The 18,384-nt window shown below is 40.9% G+C and overlaps 1 protein-coding gene across 1 annotated transcript in view; it reads left to right on the top strand.

The window, feature by feature from the left end:
- Positions 1 to 18,384, top strand: part of MGMT (O-6-methylguanine-DNA methyltransferase) — a 159,747-nt gene that overhangs the window by 134,924 nt on the left and 6,439 nt on the right. The window contains exon 4 of the mRNA XM_033149405.1: positions 6,057 to 6,196. Coding sequence (XP_033005296.1) covers positions 6,057 to 6,196 — 140 coding nt within the window. The remainder of the gene's footprint in view (positions 1 to 6,056; positions 6,197 to 18,384) is intronic.

Raw genomic sequence — 18,384 nt, 5'->3', positions numbered from 1 at the left:
CATCTTCAGGTGGTAGAAAACCACCTTCCTCTGATTATAGCAGGAACAGGGTTCCTTCAGTTCACAGGTCAATCTTGACACACCTGGGGCCCCATGTGCTAACATGGGGCCATTTCCCCCCAAATTATGTCTACCCACTCATCAGCTAACATCGCTTGTGTTGTCATCTGATGGGTTGAAAGATGAAGTCCTGCTGTGTTGTCAGAGAATGGGCACACAGCTAAATAAGTAGAATGTAATCCCTGTTTAGCAGCTGGTGAAGGAAAGGTTAAATTCTGCTTAGTTCAGTGGAATTCCAATGCAAGCGCCTTCTTGATTAAGATAGGGATTTGCATGGACGCCCCCCCCCCCCGTTGAAAGGGAGGTGCTTTTAGTGTGGTCTCAGGTGATGGATAAGTGAATAGCCCCCTCCACTTGTCCAACGGCATGCATGGCCAATCTTGATAAGGATCTAGCTCATGAAGCCAAAGAAAAAAAGCAAGTTTCTCAGTCTGGATTATACTTTCCATTCATGAAAACTATAAAAACATGGTGTGATGTCTAACCTAACAAAAAGATCTGGAGAACTCTTGAAGACCATTTTGTGACATTTTGCTTGATCCTAATAAAAGTATTGCCCAGTTGTGGATACTGAAGGGAAATTTCTGCCCCATGATAAGAGGGCTAAATTTGAACACCATCAGAAACTCAAATATCCTCTCTTTGAAAAACGGTCCACTTGCATGTTTGCTGGGTCTCTGGGCATTTGTTGTATCAGTCATTTTCAGTGATACATCGTTGATCAAAGCAGCAGACCAAAGTTCAGTATGAACTCAGATTTCCTCACCATACATATCTTTTGAGAGTCAAAATATCTATTGTGTCCTTTTAAATAAGGAATGGACTTTTGCCTCTCCGCAGCATCCCCTGTCAGGTAGATTTATCTACAATGTTGGAAGCAGCAGGAACACAGTCAGAGCCAGACCGAAGGCAGCAACTAAACTTGCCAAAGGGAAACAGAATGAAAGAAAATAATGCAAGATGAAAGGGGGTTAAAGAAGCCTTGATATCTATCTCGTCCGCAGCTAACTCTCTATATGTAAGGAAAAACATGCTAATGAAGTTGATGCTTAAGAAATTATCATTTTTTAAAAGAATGTGTTTCCACAAATTTATATTAGAGGGCATATCTGGAATTTAAACATTTTCATAATCCTGTTGCTCCTCTGTAATATGCTTGCCTATCCAAAAGCATCAGTTTGCAGCAGAGTCCATACATTTGCAAAAATGACCTGGAAGAAGCTGCTCTCATATGAGAAAACTACAGGCGCTTTGTAATCCCTAACATTGTTCCAAATACCGTATTTTTCCATCTATAAGATGCCCCCATGTATAAGATGCCCCCTGATTTTTGACATTATTTTTTAGGGGGGGGGACCTTAGTCTTATACACAGAAAAATACGGTAATTAGGAAAGCAGAACAGTCTTACTTTGTCGTAAAGTAATACATGACTGCAAGTTAGGAGCATTTTGAAGACCTTCTGGTGCATATCTTCAATGCATTATCAATGGGTTTGTTTATGTTAACAGCAGTCATTGAAACATGCATTCCATTGGACACTCATCTAACCTACTGCTCAGCAAGTAGAACCCTTTCTGCCCTTAGGGGTGAACTGCTTTTCTGCATCCCAGTTTTATAAAGCTGCCCTACCCAGACCTTGCAGGGAAAGTAAAATCTAGACTTAACCATAAATTTTCTATCTTGGCGGCTTCGGGTGGGGCAGTCTTGCAGCGCTTGGCAGATGAAGGGGGAAAGACGTAACAAGCGGGGCTTGCCTTGCTCATAGGTTAGTATGAGTTCAGTGGAATGTCCTTACTTTCTTCATTACCTTGGACTATAAACAGAGAATGTGGATATCAGTGCATATTTTTCCTATATATTTAGCCATGGCCAATATTTGCATCCATATTGAACATTTGGGAAGGTCAGCCACCTCATTTTGAGTAGATTATATTTTCAGGCACTAGCAGAGAATTTAGTAATAAAATATTTGGCACAGTCACAGAGCTGCTTGCCTTAAACTAATTATTGTGTTTGCTGCCTACAGGATGAAATTAAAATTTCAGATACATTTATACACACACACACACACACAGAGAGAGAGAGAGAGAGAGAGAGAGAGAGAGAGCATCATTTTATAAACACACACAAGCATCATTTAAAAATGTACGGTATCTGAAATGTTAATTTCATCCTGTAGGCAGCAAACACAATAGTTTGTTTAAGGCAAGCAGCTCTGAGACCGTGACACACACACACACACACACACACACACAAAATTCTCTGTTAGCGCCTGAAAATGTGCAAGTGGTGTGTGCATGGGGCATGTATAAGCATATGAGTGTGAAGTGGCACCTCCCACTACCTTGTTAGGTGTGCATTTTTTGAGTCTGCTCTGGATCAATATGAGCAGTACCAAATAACATACCTTCCCAGCCCTGTCCACTTTTTTGTTGGCCACGCTCCACCACTGGCATGCAGCTTCCTGAGGTGATGGTTGGGCCCAAGTGAATGCAGACTTGGGGCTTTTTTTAAAAAAAAAAACTTCCTAAACCCTGTTTTACATTTACCATACTTACACTGAATATCACTGGTCATTTTGTAGTCTCTCTGAAGAGATCCACCTGGATTTTTACTAACCTAAATAGTTTGGTATCATCCATAAACTTGTCTGTCTCATTGCTCACCCCTGATTCCAGATTAACTAGTCACAGTACAGAAGTTTTGGGGGGGGGGGAACTTGCTTACTTCGTTGCAAGAACTGTTCCTTTGCTCTTGCCCTGTGCTTGCTGGCTTCTGCTGTGGTGGTGCACTGCTTTCGTGCTGTGCAGAAAATATCTTCAGGACCTGCCCTGAGGAGTCATTAACCTGACAGGGAAACTGCCGGGTGGGGCAGAGGGAGGGGCAGTTGCCATCAGCTGAACCTGCTGTGGGTGGCTGCAAGACTACATTTCCCAGTATGCATCACATTAAATGATGGAAAGCTTAAATCAAGAGCAAACTGATAAGAGCCCCCCATTTCTAAAATTAATTATCAAAAATCACCTTGTAAAATCAAAAGGCAGGCAGAGCAGCGCATGGGGGCAGAGCCCAACCCACAGAAGAATAATGAAATGGAATGGGGGAGATCCACTCTTCGCCTTGTTGCAATTGGATTTCAAAATAGGCCTTTCTAAAGAAATGACAGTAAACAAAATCTGTTTGCCTAAGGAAACTCTCCTAGCAATCAGCTAGTAACACAACTCCATGTGCTAATGAACCCAAAGCTGTTAATATGGTTTCTTCAGTTAAATTGATTCATGAATTTTGAAGAGAACATTATCTAATGAATTTTCTTTGAATAGAAAGCAATTAAAAGGACAAATCAGTCTGATTAACCCCAAAGTCACCCTAGTGCCACAAATGGTGTACAGTTTGAAATTATATCATAAAAAACTAGAGCAGATTTGCTATCTCTTCGCCCTCTACTAATCCATGTAAATTAATGAACAACAAAGTTAATTTCTTTGATGACCCTTTTCTAGTATCACCTGGATTATGCTGATGTTTAATTTGCTTAATGTTATAATAAAAGCTAAACAGATTTTTTTTCAATGAAGTGATTATCATTCTGTTCAGTTAAGAAGTGATTTTTTTAAAATATTATTTAAAACAAACATAAAAGTAGGTGCGTTTCAGAACAAAGAGAGAATACTTTTTCCAGACTGCATATTGTGTGAGTAACTTTTTTGTTATATTGACAGAATAGAAAAATAATTTATCCTCCTGAAAATGTTAAGTTTGTTAGCCTCAAAAGCACTGCTTGCCATTTCAACTTGAGCTTCCACACTGCCATTGTCTTTGAAGTAGAAGATTTTTTTTTGGGGGGGGTGATCCATGGTAAGCTGAACTCTCTAGTTTGCATGTTCAATGATTCAGTCTGCCTTCTTAGCTCTGTACTTGGATGCAAGGTGGAGGCAAAAACATGGGGAAATGTAGCTCAGAGCAGATGTGAAATTGCCCCATTTTCTCACCATAGTGAGGTGAATGAGGATGTTACGTTTCTACCTAGGCATAGTGCATCAAACTCTCCTTTTTTGTTTCATCCGCTGAGAAGGAAAAGAGGTGGACTAATGCTCTCTTTTCCAAAGACACTCTCTGGGCCCATGTGGACATAGTCAGTAACATGAATTTTTCCAACACACCAGCTTGGCGGAACCCTTTTGGTTATAGGCCTTAAAACATTTCAGCAGCTGATTGGGATGACTCTACAAGAAAAGCAACTCCTAAGGTATTATTGTACAGTTCAAAAACCAAGGTGCGGCTTCCAATTGGCTGCAGCAGCTTCCTGCACTCAATTGGAAGCCGCGTCGGACGTTTGGCTTCCGAAAAATGTTCGCAAACCGGAGCACTCACTTCCGGGGTTGTGGCGCTAAGAGCCGATTTGTTCGGAGCCAAGCCGTTCGACTACCAAGGTACCAGTGTAATGTTTAAAGTAGGTCTATGTGCGTGTGGCGCTGTGGGTTAAACCACAGAGCCTAGGGCTTGCTGATCAGAAGGTTGGCGGTTCGAATCCCCACAATGGGGTGAGCTCCCGTTGCCCAGTCCCAGCTCCTGTCCACCTAGCAGTTCGAAAGCATGTCAAAAGTGCAAGTAGATAAAAAGGTGCCGCTCTGGCGGGGCGGTAAACGGATTTTCCGTGCGCTGCTCTGGTTCGCCAGAAGCGGCTTTGTCATGCTGGCCACATGACCCGGAAGCTGTACACCGGCTCCCTTGGCCAGTAACACGAGATGAGCGCTGCAACCCCAGAGTTGGACATGACTGTACCTAATGGTCAGGGGTCCCTTTACTACCTTTTTATGTGCATTAGACTTGGGCAGCGCAGGTGCATCACAGTTTCAGATTGGAGAAAACTCAGCAAAGCGCCATCTGCTGCAACTGTGCCTGTAGCTGGATCATGCCTGGTCAGCTATAGGCAATTTTTAATCACCATAAATCACAGGTAGGCAAACTAAGGCCCAGGGGCCGGATGAGGCCCAATTGCCTTCTAAATCCAGCCTGTGGACGGTCCAGGAATCAGCTTGTTTTTACATGAATTGAATGTGTCCTTTTATTTTAAATGTGTCTCTGGGTTATTTGTTGGGCATAGGAATTCATTTATTATTATTATTTTTCAAAATATAGTCCGGCCCCCCACAAGGTCTGAGGGACAGTGGACCGGCCCCCTGCTGAAATTTTTTTGCTGACCCCTGCCATAGATGAATGTCTCATTACGAGCCAGCAGCTACTTTAGCAGGTTGCCAGGTTCTTTTGCTTCCCTCCTTACCTTATTAAGAACAATATGAAAATCAAGCGTAACTAGACAGAAAATTAATAAGTCTTTCATTTCTAACAGGAGGGTTTTTTTCTTCTTCTTCCCCCATTTAAATGTGCAGCAAATTTTCAGAGACACAGGCAGTTTCTGATATCTAGAATGCTAAATGGTAGCTAGAGGGTCTTTGCTAGGGGGAAAATAAAAAATAAAAACAGTCAGCTAGGGTAATACAGTCTGCTGGCTGTAGGGCTTCCTTTATAGTGTGACCCAGCTGAAGTTTGAAATTAGGAAATACAAGCTTTATAAAGTAAGTACCGCCAGTTATTCCCTTCCTTCCCCCCCCCTCTTTTTTTTTAATTTGACTCTATGCTAATTTATACTCTGCCAATTTAATGGGAAAGCACATTGTATGTGTTAACAGGATAATTGTACTGGAAGCAAATTAAAAATATAGGAAAATCAAAGCACTGAATGCCTTTTTAATAGTGATCAATTACTTGGAGCACAGTCTCTAATAATCATGAATTTAAATATAGAACACAATAATAGAACTGATTGGTGTGCTAATTCGAAAGCGAAAATGTTGCTCTTCATACCCTAGTTTAAATGTCAGTCTTCCTGACTATTTTTATCTTGGGTAGATTAAAAAAAAAAATGTCTTGCTTCTGAACGTTGTATTCCTTCTTCCTTTTTTTCTTTTTTCTTTTATTTTTCCTTTTCAGCTTCATTCACCAGAGAAGTGTTGTGGACCCTGTTGAGAGATGTGAAATTTGGAGAGGCAGTTTCTTACAAGCAATTAGCGAACCTGGCAGGCAACAGCAAGGCAGCCAGAGCTGTGGGAGGAGCAATGAGAAGCAATCCTTTAAGTTCATGTCAACTTTTAAAATAAAGTTGATGGAAGATGGTGGTTTTAGATAGAAAGCTTTGCGGGCTAAATGTCATTAGATTAAATATATCTGCTGTGAAAACTACTCTACCATGAGTAATAAGGTCAGTAAGTGTTTTTAATCAGCATTAATGCATAAACCAGTTTAATATGATTTATTCCCCCCATCATTTATTTGAAATAGGAGCGCTGCATTTATTTTAATGCATCCACCTATACAAATTTAGTTCATTTTCTTTTCTTTTTCTTCAATGAAATAAAAGCCTTGTGCTTTTTGGATAGGTACTAATCCCACTCAGAGATTAGATCTTCTTTTAGATACTTAATAGCATTAGGGTGGTGTGGAGGTAACACATTTTGTTTCATTACCTGCAAACAGTTCAGGTTACATGAGCTCATATGGTGTGAAAGGGCAAAATACCCCCTGGACTCATATAGGAACAAGTTTGACTTGGATCCCCAATGTGTCAGGTTCTGGATTTTGGGAAAACAAAAACAAAACACAAAAAAATTCCTTCCAGTAGCACCTTAGAGACCAACTAAGTTTGTTCTTGGTATGAGCTTTCGTGTGCATGCACACTTCTTCAGATACACTGAAACAGAAGTCACCAGACCCTTATATATAGTGAGAGAGTGGGGATTACTCAGAAGGGTGGTGGGAATGGGTGATAGGCTGATAGGTGTGGAAAACCTGTTGACGACTGTTAACGACTGCAATTGGTCTTACAGGAAAAGCCCTTCAGCTCTCTATATTGGACAAACAGGCCAAACCCTACGCCAAAGGATAAATGGGCATAAATCTGATATCAGGAATCACAAGACAGAGAAACCAGTAGAACACTTCAGTCTCCCAGGGCATTCTATACAAGATCTCAAAGTAGCTGTCTTACTACAAAGGAATTTCAAAAATAGACTGGAAAGAGAAGTTGCTGAATTGCAACTAATTACCCAACTTAAAACCATGGAGAGAACTGGTCTGAACAAAGATATTGGATTCTTATCTCATTATACACAACAAAGCTATCTTTAGCCATCTCACCCCTTGCCTTTTCCTGTAAGACCAATTGCAGTCGTCAACAGGTTTTCCTATCACCCATTCCCACCACCCTTCTGAGTAATACCCCTCCCCACTCTCTCACTATATATAAGGGTCTGGTGACTTCTGTTTCAGTGTATCTGAAGAAGTGTGCATGCACATGAAAGCTCATACCAAGAACAAACTTAGTTGGTCTCTAGGGTGCTACTGGAAGGATTTTTTTTATTTTGTTTTGACTATGGCAGACCAATACGGCTACCTACCTGTAACTGGATTTTGGGAGACAGGCACGTTCCAGCCTCCTCCGCACAGCGAGTCACATTGTCTCCGTATTCCTGTGGCATAGCTCCATTAAAGATTCTCACCAATTTAGGCAATGTAGAACACAGCCTTTTAGTTGTAGCAAGCTAGGGATATAATTATACATTAGTTTAGTCATTTTTGCCCCATTAGTGACGTGTGTCTGACAATTGCCTCAGATATTTTTTAATTTCATATTATTACCTTGGCATGAGAATTGGCTGACATTTATTATTGTGACCTATGTTGTAAGTGTGAAGCTATCTAGGTGCTGGCACGAAGTTTTAGAATGACCTTACTGATTTGCTTTCATTATCAAAGGACAGGGAAGGAGGGGGAAGGGTTCTGGCCTTCTAATGCTTTGCTTTGCTTTGTATTTGAAAGCGTCTCCCCTTTAAGAGAAAAAAAGCAAGCCCCTAAACAGTAGCAGCATCTACATCATATATTATCTCTGCAGCATTTAATTGCATTTTGATGCAACAACTGATCCAAAGCCCTGCAGCCTTTTGAACTTCGTGTACTAGCACCAGAGCTAATGGTTCAGCGGTATCAATCAATCATTCATCACTATGTTGCCCAAAGAAAGGCAGAAGCAGCCAGGGCTAAATCTGAACCAGAATTTTCCATGCCAGAGCTCAGTCCTAGAACCTGAAAAGTAATATTTTTTAAATGCTTTTGAGTCATGATGTCCCACATTCAAACACTGAAGTTTGGGGTGCATAGGTACTGGTCATGTGGGGCAACTTGGCAGAGCTGAATCCTGGAACAGCTAGTAGCAACTGATTCTGAGTGAGAATGGGAAGGTTTGTGTGGTATGCTGTTCCTGCCATTTACCTTCAAGACTCATTTGCAGTCAATATTACTGATAGTATCATGAGTCTCTTCCACTGTTACACAGCTTGGACATAGATTGAAAGAAGCTGAAGCTTCATATTGAGAGAGTATGAAGCTAATTAAGACATCTCCACCTTACCATACAGCACTTGCTATAGTCCATAAAATTTCTTCATGCTCACCATGAAGTGTCTCAATTCTGGGGTAGGCTTTGAGGACCTGTGCCTTGTGTTGGGCCAGCAGGACAGATTGTAGCTGTTGGTGTTGTACCATCCACTTTGTTGCCTGAGGTGGGCCTAGCTGGCTGAGGTGGGCTCAGGTGTGGTGTTGGAGAACCCCAGGGTGCTAGTTCTGGGAGACTTCAATATCCATGCCAAGCCTACCTTGACTATACCAGCTCAGGATTTCATGGCAACCATGGAGTTGTCACAAGTTTTCATCGTAGGGTAGAACACAGCCTTGATACAGGGTGTGAGCAGAGTTGTCTGAATAAGAGAGGGGTGAATTTTCCCCATTATCATAGTCAAGCTATTGTCTGGTGAAATGTTGGTTTTACAGCTCCAATCCCTATCTACAAGGGTGTGGGGCCCATTAGGATGACTCGCCCCTGGAAAGGTATGGAATCCCAGGGATTCCTGAATGCTATGGAGGATTTTCCACAAACCAAAGCTGGTGATCCTGTCAATGCCTTGGTGTTGCTATGAAATAGTGAGTGTCAGACTGTTGACCTAATTGCTCCTGGGGTCCCCTCTGACTCTGGAGCCTTGTGGGCTTCCTTGTTTTCCAGGGAAAAGGCTAGAGCACAAGTGGTGTAAGAGTCAAAGTGCAAAGTTGATAAGAACACAGAGCCGTGCCTCCTACATGCAGGTGAAAGTGGCAGATAAGGCTTACTTTTCTGCCTACATTACATCCTTGAGTAGCGGGCCAGCTAGCTGAGAGGGGCTGGACAGGTAGGTCTAGGGAGTGGTTAACTCATATTGGTGTGTGGGTGAGTGAGGTGCCTGATTCCTTGAAGGGGGGTGGTAGGGTGGCCAACTTGTACAGAAGCTCTTCCTGGACCCTGAAGAACTTGACAACTATTTCCTGGTCATTAATATCCCTTTTATGGGTAAGGTACTTGAGAGGGTACAGACACTCTTGGAGGAAACTGATTATCTCAACCCATTTCATTCTTGGTTCAGGCCCAGTTTGGGGATGGAATTGGCCTTGGTTGCCCTGGTAGGTGAGCTTATTCAGGAACAGAACAGTTTGATAATATTGTAGGATAATGACTCAAAGACAAGCATTTTCTGCTGTTGCCCCTGATTTATGGCATGACCTTCCCTCTACCATACGTGAAGAGGAACCAGCAGTTGCTTCAGATGTTTTGCAAATACTTCTCTTTTTGTCCATGTTTTTCCTGACCTAGAACATCACTCTTTTTTATGTCTATGAGTCTTTGTTTTATGTGCTTTTATGCTGTTGTCTCATTGGTTTTAGGTTGTATTTTGTTTCACTGGATATTGTTCTTGTATTGTACATAGTGCATTCCACTTAGAGATTTTTTTTAAATGCTAAGCATTTTATACATGCTCTTAAATAAATAAATATCAAATTTAACTATAAAATGTTTGCAAATACTGCACTTAACATTAAAACAAAATATATAAAATTATTTCCATCAGCCTAGATTTTAGTGCATACATGAAACTCTTATTTCATCAAGAAAATAGCTGTATGAATGGGTGCCTTTGCATGCCTAGAACTGTCCTCTGAATTGACATGAATGTGAACGATATAGGCACTCTATAGGCACTGGAGCCCATGGACCCACAAGAGATTGCTTAATTAGTATAGTACTCTTTGCAGAAAGACAACATATCATTGGGCTGCTGCAAAGCGTTTCACTGCATTCACAAAACACAGTGCAACCAGTATATATAAAATCAGTGCTTTTTTCTGGAAGTACGCGGGGGTGCGCATACCCCTAAACATTTTGTGAATCTTGGTTTGGCCTCATTGAGGGGAAGTATTTCAATATGAGTAGGAAAATGAGAGTACCCCTAAACATTTTTTTAAAGGAAAAAAGCACTGTATAAAATGACCATATTTACAATTTGTACAGACATCAATCCAAATTGTCTTTGCTAAAATAGGAAAACATGATCTTGTGAGGACCTGGAATTGGAGTGTTACTAGAAATCAGACTTTTAAAAAAGGCTATGAGAGTCGATACTTCTAATATCCCTGGTTTGTTTCCCTATGAAAAAGTGTTATTTCACACTGCAGATCTTGCCCACTTAATTTCTGGAGTGTGCATTCTACAGGTCTCCTTTTGTAGTTAGGTTGATCACATAATTCATACACTGACCTTCAACTTTATGAGAAGGTGGAAAAGGTGCCGGCAGCAGCTGAGAGATGCAACATCTTTGCTTTAAATTATGCCAAGGACTTGGTGGAGATGGCTCACCTTTTTGTGAAGAAAACTTCAAATAGTTCACTGCAGTTTAGATTGATTGTGATGGCTGTAGTCCTTAAAAGGAACCCATAAAGTTCAATTAAAAATCTCATTAGAATAGGATAGGAAGATCAAAAAGAAATCATACAGACCCCTGGGAACTGGAGAATGTTGGGCTGATTAGTCAAAGACTATCATAAATGATTCTTCGATGACTTAAATATCGTATGCTCAGTAGAACTGCTAGTACAAGCTGCAGTAACTGCCTAGGATTTTTGTTGTTGCCAATTTTATATGCTTATGTTATCATTCAAGCTAAAACCTGACACGAACATCGATCTAGCATAAGTGAAGTGTGTTATTCAGTCAAAATGTTTAAAACATTCAAGACTGAATGGAGTAATTGTGCATTTAAGAGAAGATTGTGAAGCATTGATTTGGAATGTGGTACGCACATAAACCTAGTTGTGCATTAATTCCTTAGGTGGCTAGCAATAAAACTGGAACACATGCTGGTTCATATTACAGTATTTGTTTCTATCACAGAACAGGGGGGAGAAAAAGCAATAGGACATGAACAAACCGAAAGATTATTTTTTGCTAAGTGTGATTTCTGTTGTGTGTTATAACTTGATATTTCAGCTGTTTCCATTATGGCCTCCCTGATCTATTTTTGACAGTTTGGCAGCTTTCTGTAACTATTCAGTCTATCAACCAGTATAATAGGATGGTCAGTTTTCCACTGTATCAAATTGAAAACCCCTAACAAGCAGAGCATCACAGTTGTGCAACATTCTGTTCCATCCTCAGACTGAAATTGCTAAATGCAGTTCAAAAGCAATCAATACATTGTGCAGGGAGTTTTTTTCCCTCACCTTTTTCTAAACAAACACATTATTGAGGAGTTAGTTTATTCACAGATTGCCACGAGCGTTAATGACCACCCTGAGTCTTGTTCTGCCAGTCACCTAGCTGGCTGTTGATAAAGATTTAGCATCATGTTCTAAGTGTCAAGCCTGTCAGTAGTGCTGAACCATTTGACCAGAAGAAAAAACGCAGAGGGAGCTATTGATTACAGCTTCTCAGTGTCACTTGTTCACCAGGATTTAGGTATTGATGAGGCTGCGAGTGAAAACAAGCTCTTTCCCTTGTGGGCCTCTACCCAGAAGAACAAAAGCAAAGTTGGAGAAAATATTCAGCTGGTACCAGAATCAGAGGGATTCCATTATTGATTGAAAGGCCCCTTCATGTTATTTTTTGTTGGAGACAAATCTATGGGTTTGGAAGTTTTATAGCATTTGAGAAAGAGGCACTGTAAGTGATGGATTCATGTATTGGATGAATTAGATTTCCCAGCATGAAAATTTCAATGGGGCTGTAGTAATATGAGCTGCTGAGTTATTGATAAAAATTGCATGAAATGCAACTGAAGCTCTAAAGCAAAAGCCTTTGGCAGTATTTTCCCCTCCAAAATATCCTCAGGGCTCTAAAAAAAATTTTTTTTAGTGCATTTAATTATTATTTTTAGTTGGCTAAACGTTGTCACCACAATTAAACCAATAGGAGGTATTGATCAATCTTGTTAAATGGCACAGATGATATAGTACCTGTAGTGCATTTTTTTACTCCTGCTGAGAATTCGTAGCATTGATGCCTAAATATTAAAGATGCACCGACTGCTTTTATAACTAATATGATGTTTGTTTTTCAATGAGAACCAGAAAGTATTTTCCACACTTAGCATTGTATCTAGCGGTATCGCTCAACTGAGAGTAAAGTTATATCAGCGGACTGATGAGGGGAACCACTTTCTTTTTTAAAAAAAAGTATGTTGTTGTTGTTCAGTCATTCAGTCGTGTCCGACTCTTCGTGACCCCATGGACCAGAGCACGCCAGGCACGCCTATCCTTCACTGCCTCCCGCAGTCTGGCCAAACTCATGTTAGTAGCTTCGAGAACACTGTCCAGCCATCTCATCCTCTGTCATCCCCTTCTCCTTGTGCCCTCCATCTTTCCCAACATCAGGGTCTTTTCTAGGGAGTCTTCTCTTCTCATGAGGTGGCCAAAGTACTGGAGCCTCAACTTCAGGATCTGTCCTTCTAGTGAGTACTCAGGGCTGATTTCTTTTAGAATGGATAGATTTGATCTTCTTGCAGTCCATGGGACTCTCAAGAGTCTCCTCCAGCACCATAATTCAAAAGCATCAATTCTACGGCGATCAGCCTTCTTTATGGTCCAGCTCTCACTTCCGTACATTACTACTGGGAAAACCATAGCTTTAACTATACGGACCTTTGTCGGCAAGGTGATGTCTTTGCTTTTTAAGATGCTGTCTAGGTTTGTCATTGCTTTTCTCCCAAGAAGCAGGCGTCTTCTAATTTCGTGACTGCTGTCACCATCTGCAGTGATAATGGAGCCCAAGAAAGTGAAATCTCTCACTGCCTCCATTTCTTCCCCTTCTATTTGCCAGGAGATGATGGGACCAGTGGCCATGATCTTAGTTTTTTTGATGTTGAGCTTCAGACCATATTTTGCGCTCTCTTCTTTCGCCCTCATTAAAAGGTTATTTAATTCTTCCTCACTTTCTGCCATCAAGGTAGTATCATCAGCATATCTGAGGTTGTTGATATTTTTTCCGGCAATCTTAATTCCGGTTGGGGATTCATCCAGTCCAGCCTTTCGCATGATGAATTCTGCATATAAGTTAAATAAGCAGGGAGACAATATACAGCCTTGTCATACTCCTTTCCCAATTTTGAACCAATCAGTTGTTCCATATCCAGTTCTAACTGTAGCTTCTTGTCCCACATAGAGATTTCTCAGGAGACAAATGAGGTGATCTGGCACTCCCATTTCTTTAAGAACTTGCCATAGTTTGCTGTGGTCGACACAGTCAAATGCTTTTGCATAGTCAATGAAGCAGAAGTAGACGTTTTTCTGGAACTCTCTGGCTTTCTCCATAATCCAGCGCATGTTTGCAATTTGGTCTCTGGTTCCTCTGCCCCTTCGAAATCCAGCTTGCACTTCTGGGAGTTCTCGGTCCACATACTGCTTAAGCCTGCCTTGTAGAATTTTAAGCATAACCTTGCTAGCGTGTGAAATGAGTGCAATTGTGCGGTAGTTGGAGCATTCTTTGGCACTGCCCTTCTTTGGGATTGGGATGTAGACTGATCTTCTCCAATCCTCTGGCCACTGCTGAGTTTTCCAAACTTGCTGGCATATTGAGTGTAGCACCTTAACAGCATCCTCTTTTAAAATTTTAAATAGTTCAGCTGGAATATCATCACTTCCACTGGCCTTGTTGTTAGCAAGGCTTTCTAAGGCCCATTTGACTTCACTCTCCAGGATGTCTGGCTCAAGGTCAGCAACCACATTACCTGGGGTGTATGAGACCTCCATATCTTTCTGGTATAATTCCTCTGTGTATTCTTGCCACCTCTTCTTGATGTCTTCTGCTTCTGTTAGGTCCTTTCCACTTTTGTCCTTAATTGTGGTAATCTTTGTACGAAATGTTCCTTTCATATCTCCAATTTTCTTGAAAAAATCTCTGGTTTTTCCCATTCTGTTATTTTCCTCTATTTCTTTGCATTGCTCGTTTAGAAAGGCCCTCTTGTCTCTTCTTGCTATTCTTTGGAAATCTGCATTCAATTTCCTGTATCTTTCACGATCTCCCTCGCATTTTGCTTGTCTTCTCTCCCCCGCTATTTGTAAGGCCTCATTGGACAGCCACTTTGCTTTTTTGCATTTCTTTTTCATTGGGATGGTTTTCGTTGCTGTCTCCTGTATAATGTTACGAGCCTCCATCCACAGTTCTTCAGGTACTCTATCCACCAAATCTAAATCCTTGAACCTGTTCTTCACTTCAACTGTGTATTCATAAGGAATTTGATTTAGATTGAATCTTACTGGCCCAGTGGTTTTTCCTACTTTCTTCAGTTTAAGCTGGAATTTTGCTATAAGAAGCTGATGATCTGAGCCACAGTCAGCTCCAGGTCTTGTTTTTGCTCAGTGTATAGAGCTTCTCCATCTTTGGCTGCAGAGAATATAATCAATCTGATTTCGATGTTGCCCATCTGGTGATGTCCATGTGTAGAGTCGTCTCTTGTGTTGTTGGAAAAGAGTGTTTGTGATGACCAGCTTGTTCTCTTGACAGAACTCTATTAGCCTTTGCCCTGCTTCATTTTGATCTCCAAGGCCAAACTTGCCAGTTGTTCCTTTTATCTCTTGACTCCCTACTTTAGCATTCCAATCCCCTATAATGAGAAGAACATCCTTCTTTGGTGTCATTTCTATAAGGTGTTGTAAGTCTTCATAGAATTGGTCAATTTCAGTTTCTTCAGCACTGGTAGTTGGTGCATAAACTTGGATTACTGTGATGTTAAAAGGTCTGCCTTGGATTCGTATCGAGATCATTCTATCATTTTTGAAATTGCATCCCAGTACAGCTTTCGCCACTCTTTTGTTGACTATGAGGGCCACTCCATTTCTTTTACGGGATTCCTGCCCACAGTAGTAGATATGATAGTCATCCAAACTGAATTCGCCCATTCCTGTCCATTTTAGTTCACTGATGCCTAGGATGTCAATGTTTATTCTTGCCATCTCATTTTTTACCACATCCAGCTTACCAAGGTTCATGGTTCTTACATTCCAGGTTCCTATGCAATACTTTTCTTTACAGCATTGGACTTTCCTTTCGCTTCCAGGCATATCCGCAACTGAGCATCCTTTCGGCTTTGGCCCAGCCGCTTCATCAGCTCTGGATCTACTTGTACTTGTCCTCCGCTCTTCCCCAGTAGCATGTTGGACGCCTTCCGACCTGAGGGGCTCATCTTCCAGCGTCATATCTTTTATATGCCTGTTGTCTTTGTCCATGGAGTTTTCTTGGCAGGGATACTGGAGCGGCTTGCCAGTTCCTTCTCCAGGTGGATCACATTTAGTCCAAACTCTCCACTATGACCTGTCCATCTTGACCTGTCCATAGCTTCCCTGAGTAATTCAAGCCCCTTCGCCACGACAAGGCAGTGATCCATGAAGGGGGAAAAAAAAGTATAGTCATACTTTAAACCATAGAATATTATTTTATTTTAAAAATGAAATGAAGTTGCTTCCCTCCCTATTCAAAAGGAGGGAACAATTTTCAGCAATTCCCCCTCCTGCCTGCAGTCCCTCACACTTCACCTACATCTGCTCCACATGTGTGTTTTGGGGGTGCTTTCTGGAGCAGATTTAGTGGGGAGTGCTACAGGGGAAGGGAGAATCACAGAAAATTGCTTCCCTCTCCATTCCACTGATGGAAGCCTTACCATCAGCTCGGTGGCACTGTAAATCTATGACTCCTGCACTGTAGGAGAATAGAAATGGAAAAGCATTATCACTGGAAGTTCCTGATTTCCCACTATACATACTATAAAAACATTTGAGTTGCATTACTTGTTATGTAGCAGGTGGGAGAGTTGACACATACACTCCAGCTCTAGTGATTTAATGGTACAGTACTTATTTTCTGATTGATGTGTTATTAAATGTGTGCTTAATTCTGTAGTTCATTTTCCAAAAGTATCCATTTAGCTGATAGAATATCAGCCTCCCTGGCTCAGGTAGGGCAGTTCCAGCTTTCCATGCAATCATCTCTTGCTCCAGTATATTTTAATGGTAACCCAGATCTTTGTGGCTGCAGTTACACTCTCAGTGCATATTCGTTGCAGAATTTGCACACCCATAGACCTACAGTGTAGTCCTTCTATTGCATTGTCACATGCACAGTAGTAAATACAGTGGTACCTCGGGTTACATACGCTTCAGGTTACATACTCCGCTAACCCAGAAATAACGCTTCAGGTTAAGAACTTTGCTTCAGGGTAAGAACAGAAATCGTGCTCTAGCGGCGCAGCGGCAGCGGGAGGCCCCATTAGCTAAAGTGGTGCTTCAGGTTAAGAACAGTTTCAGGTTAAGAACAGACCTCCGGAACGAATGAAGTACGTAACCAGAGGTACCACTGTATTGCCCTGAAATTCTGAGAACTTACCATTTGTAGTTTTCATTCTGGTACCAAAAATATCCTCCAAACTGGCTTATTTTTGCTGCTGCTGTGCTTTTTTTGTCTTAAGCAACTGCAAATGATTAAATATTTCAAAATCTAGAAATGACATTTGAAATAACCAACATGTGAGGATACAGTATTATTATTTTTAAAAGTTATTCTTATTTTAACTTCAAGCAATGTGCAAAAACAAATCAGAACAAAAAACAAACAAACCCAAACCCGCAAAAAACCTCTGCAGTAGTTTCTGGAAAAGGAAGAAATATAAGCATGTCCCCCCCCCCCCGCCCCAATAAAAACAAACCCCGGGAAGCACACTTCTTCTGACATCACAGCCTTGGTTTGGTTTTGAGACATATTAACTATCCTGATACTTAAGAATGGGTTGTTTCAGTTCTACTTCTTTTACTTCTTTTCAGCCTTCATATGAAAATGATTTACTGTTTTTATAGCCTTCTTGTCAGACGACCCATTCTGTATTTCTGTTTCTTTAATGCATTATGCTTTGATCTTATTATTGTTCTGGTTTTATTTGAGATTTTGCACACGGCATAGATACAGTTTTATATGAAATTACAGAACAGGATAGAAATAAATAAATAAGAATGCACCTTGGGATATAAAATTTCCCCCCAACACATTTGCTTTTGCTTTTTTTAAGGGTTAAACCCATCTATCCCCCACAATAGTCTGCTTCCCAACAATACAATGGTGCCAAAATCAGCTAGTTCTCACGCCCTGCCCATTCCCCCACCCCTATAAATCCCAGCGTCAATAGTTTCCTGAGATTCAGGGTATACAGTGTTAGAAAAACCTTTTTTTTTTAATGACCCTGCACACTCCATGTGTAGCAGTCTTGCCACACTTAACACCAATATCCATAAGGGCATATTCAATTCATATACAGATTGTCCAACCCAAGCCAAAATTAAAGCATCATAAAATTTGATGCCAATGTCGCTAAATTCCTGACTGCCACTTCAATATACCCTCCAACATACAAGTGCATTTGTTTTATGTTATATGCGAGAGCAGCTTGCTACCATGAAAAGGGGAGCAAGTGTCAAGGGTAAGTCAGTGGCATGAGATTTGGAAGCTGACATAGCCTGTTAAAGATTTTTAGAAATATTTCAAAACAGAGCACCGAAGGAGCTTGCATGGTATCAAGTTTATTTATGCAGATGAAATAGTCGCATATTGTTTGTGAGACCTATTGCAGCTAGTTTCCACTTCACAATTTTCTAGATGTTTTTTGTGTGCTTCCAACCAGCAGGTCTCAATCTTCCATTTTGTTAATATTCCGTGCCAGATACCATCTTTAAAACAAGTGGTGCTGCCATGTTTGTAAATGTTCAGAAACTGAATATACAGTACTCAGCTTGTGGAATGCAGATATATTTCAAGATGAGCTCCATCTTCTCTGTAAAAATGCTATAATTTGTGCACATTGGCTGAATGCTGAAAATGACTTTAACATTTTAGAGGGTATGCAATTTACAAAACAATGTGCCCTAA

Source organism: Lacerta agilis, chromosome 5, assembly GCF_009819535.1.
Source record: "Lacerta agilis isolate rLacAgi1 chromosome 5, rLacAgi1.pri, whole genome shotgun sequence".
NCBI lineage: Eukaryota > Metazoa > Chordata > Lepidosauria > Squamata > Lacertidae > Lacerta > Lacerta agilis.
The sequence above is the reverse complement of the archived record's forward strand: the minus strand, read 5'-3'. Positions and strand labels throughout refer to the sequence as shown.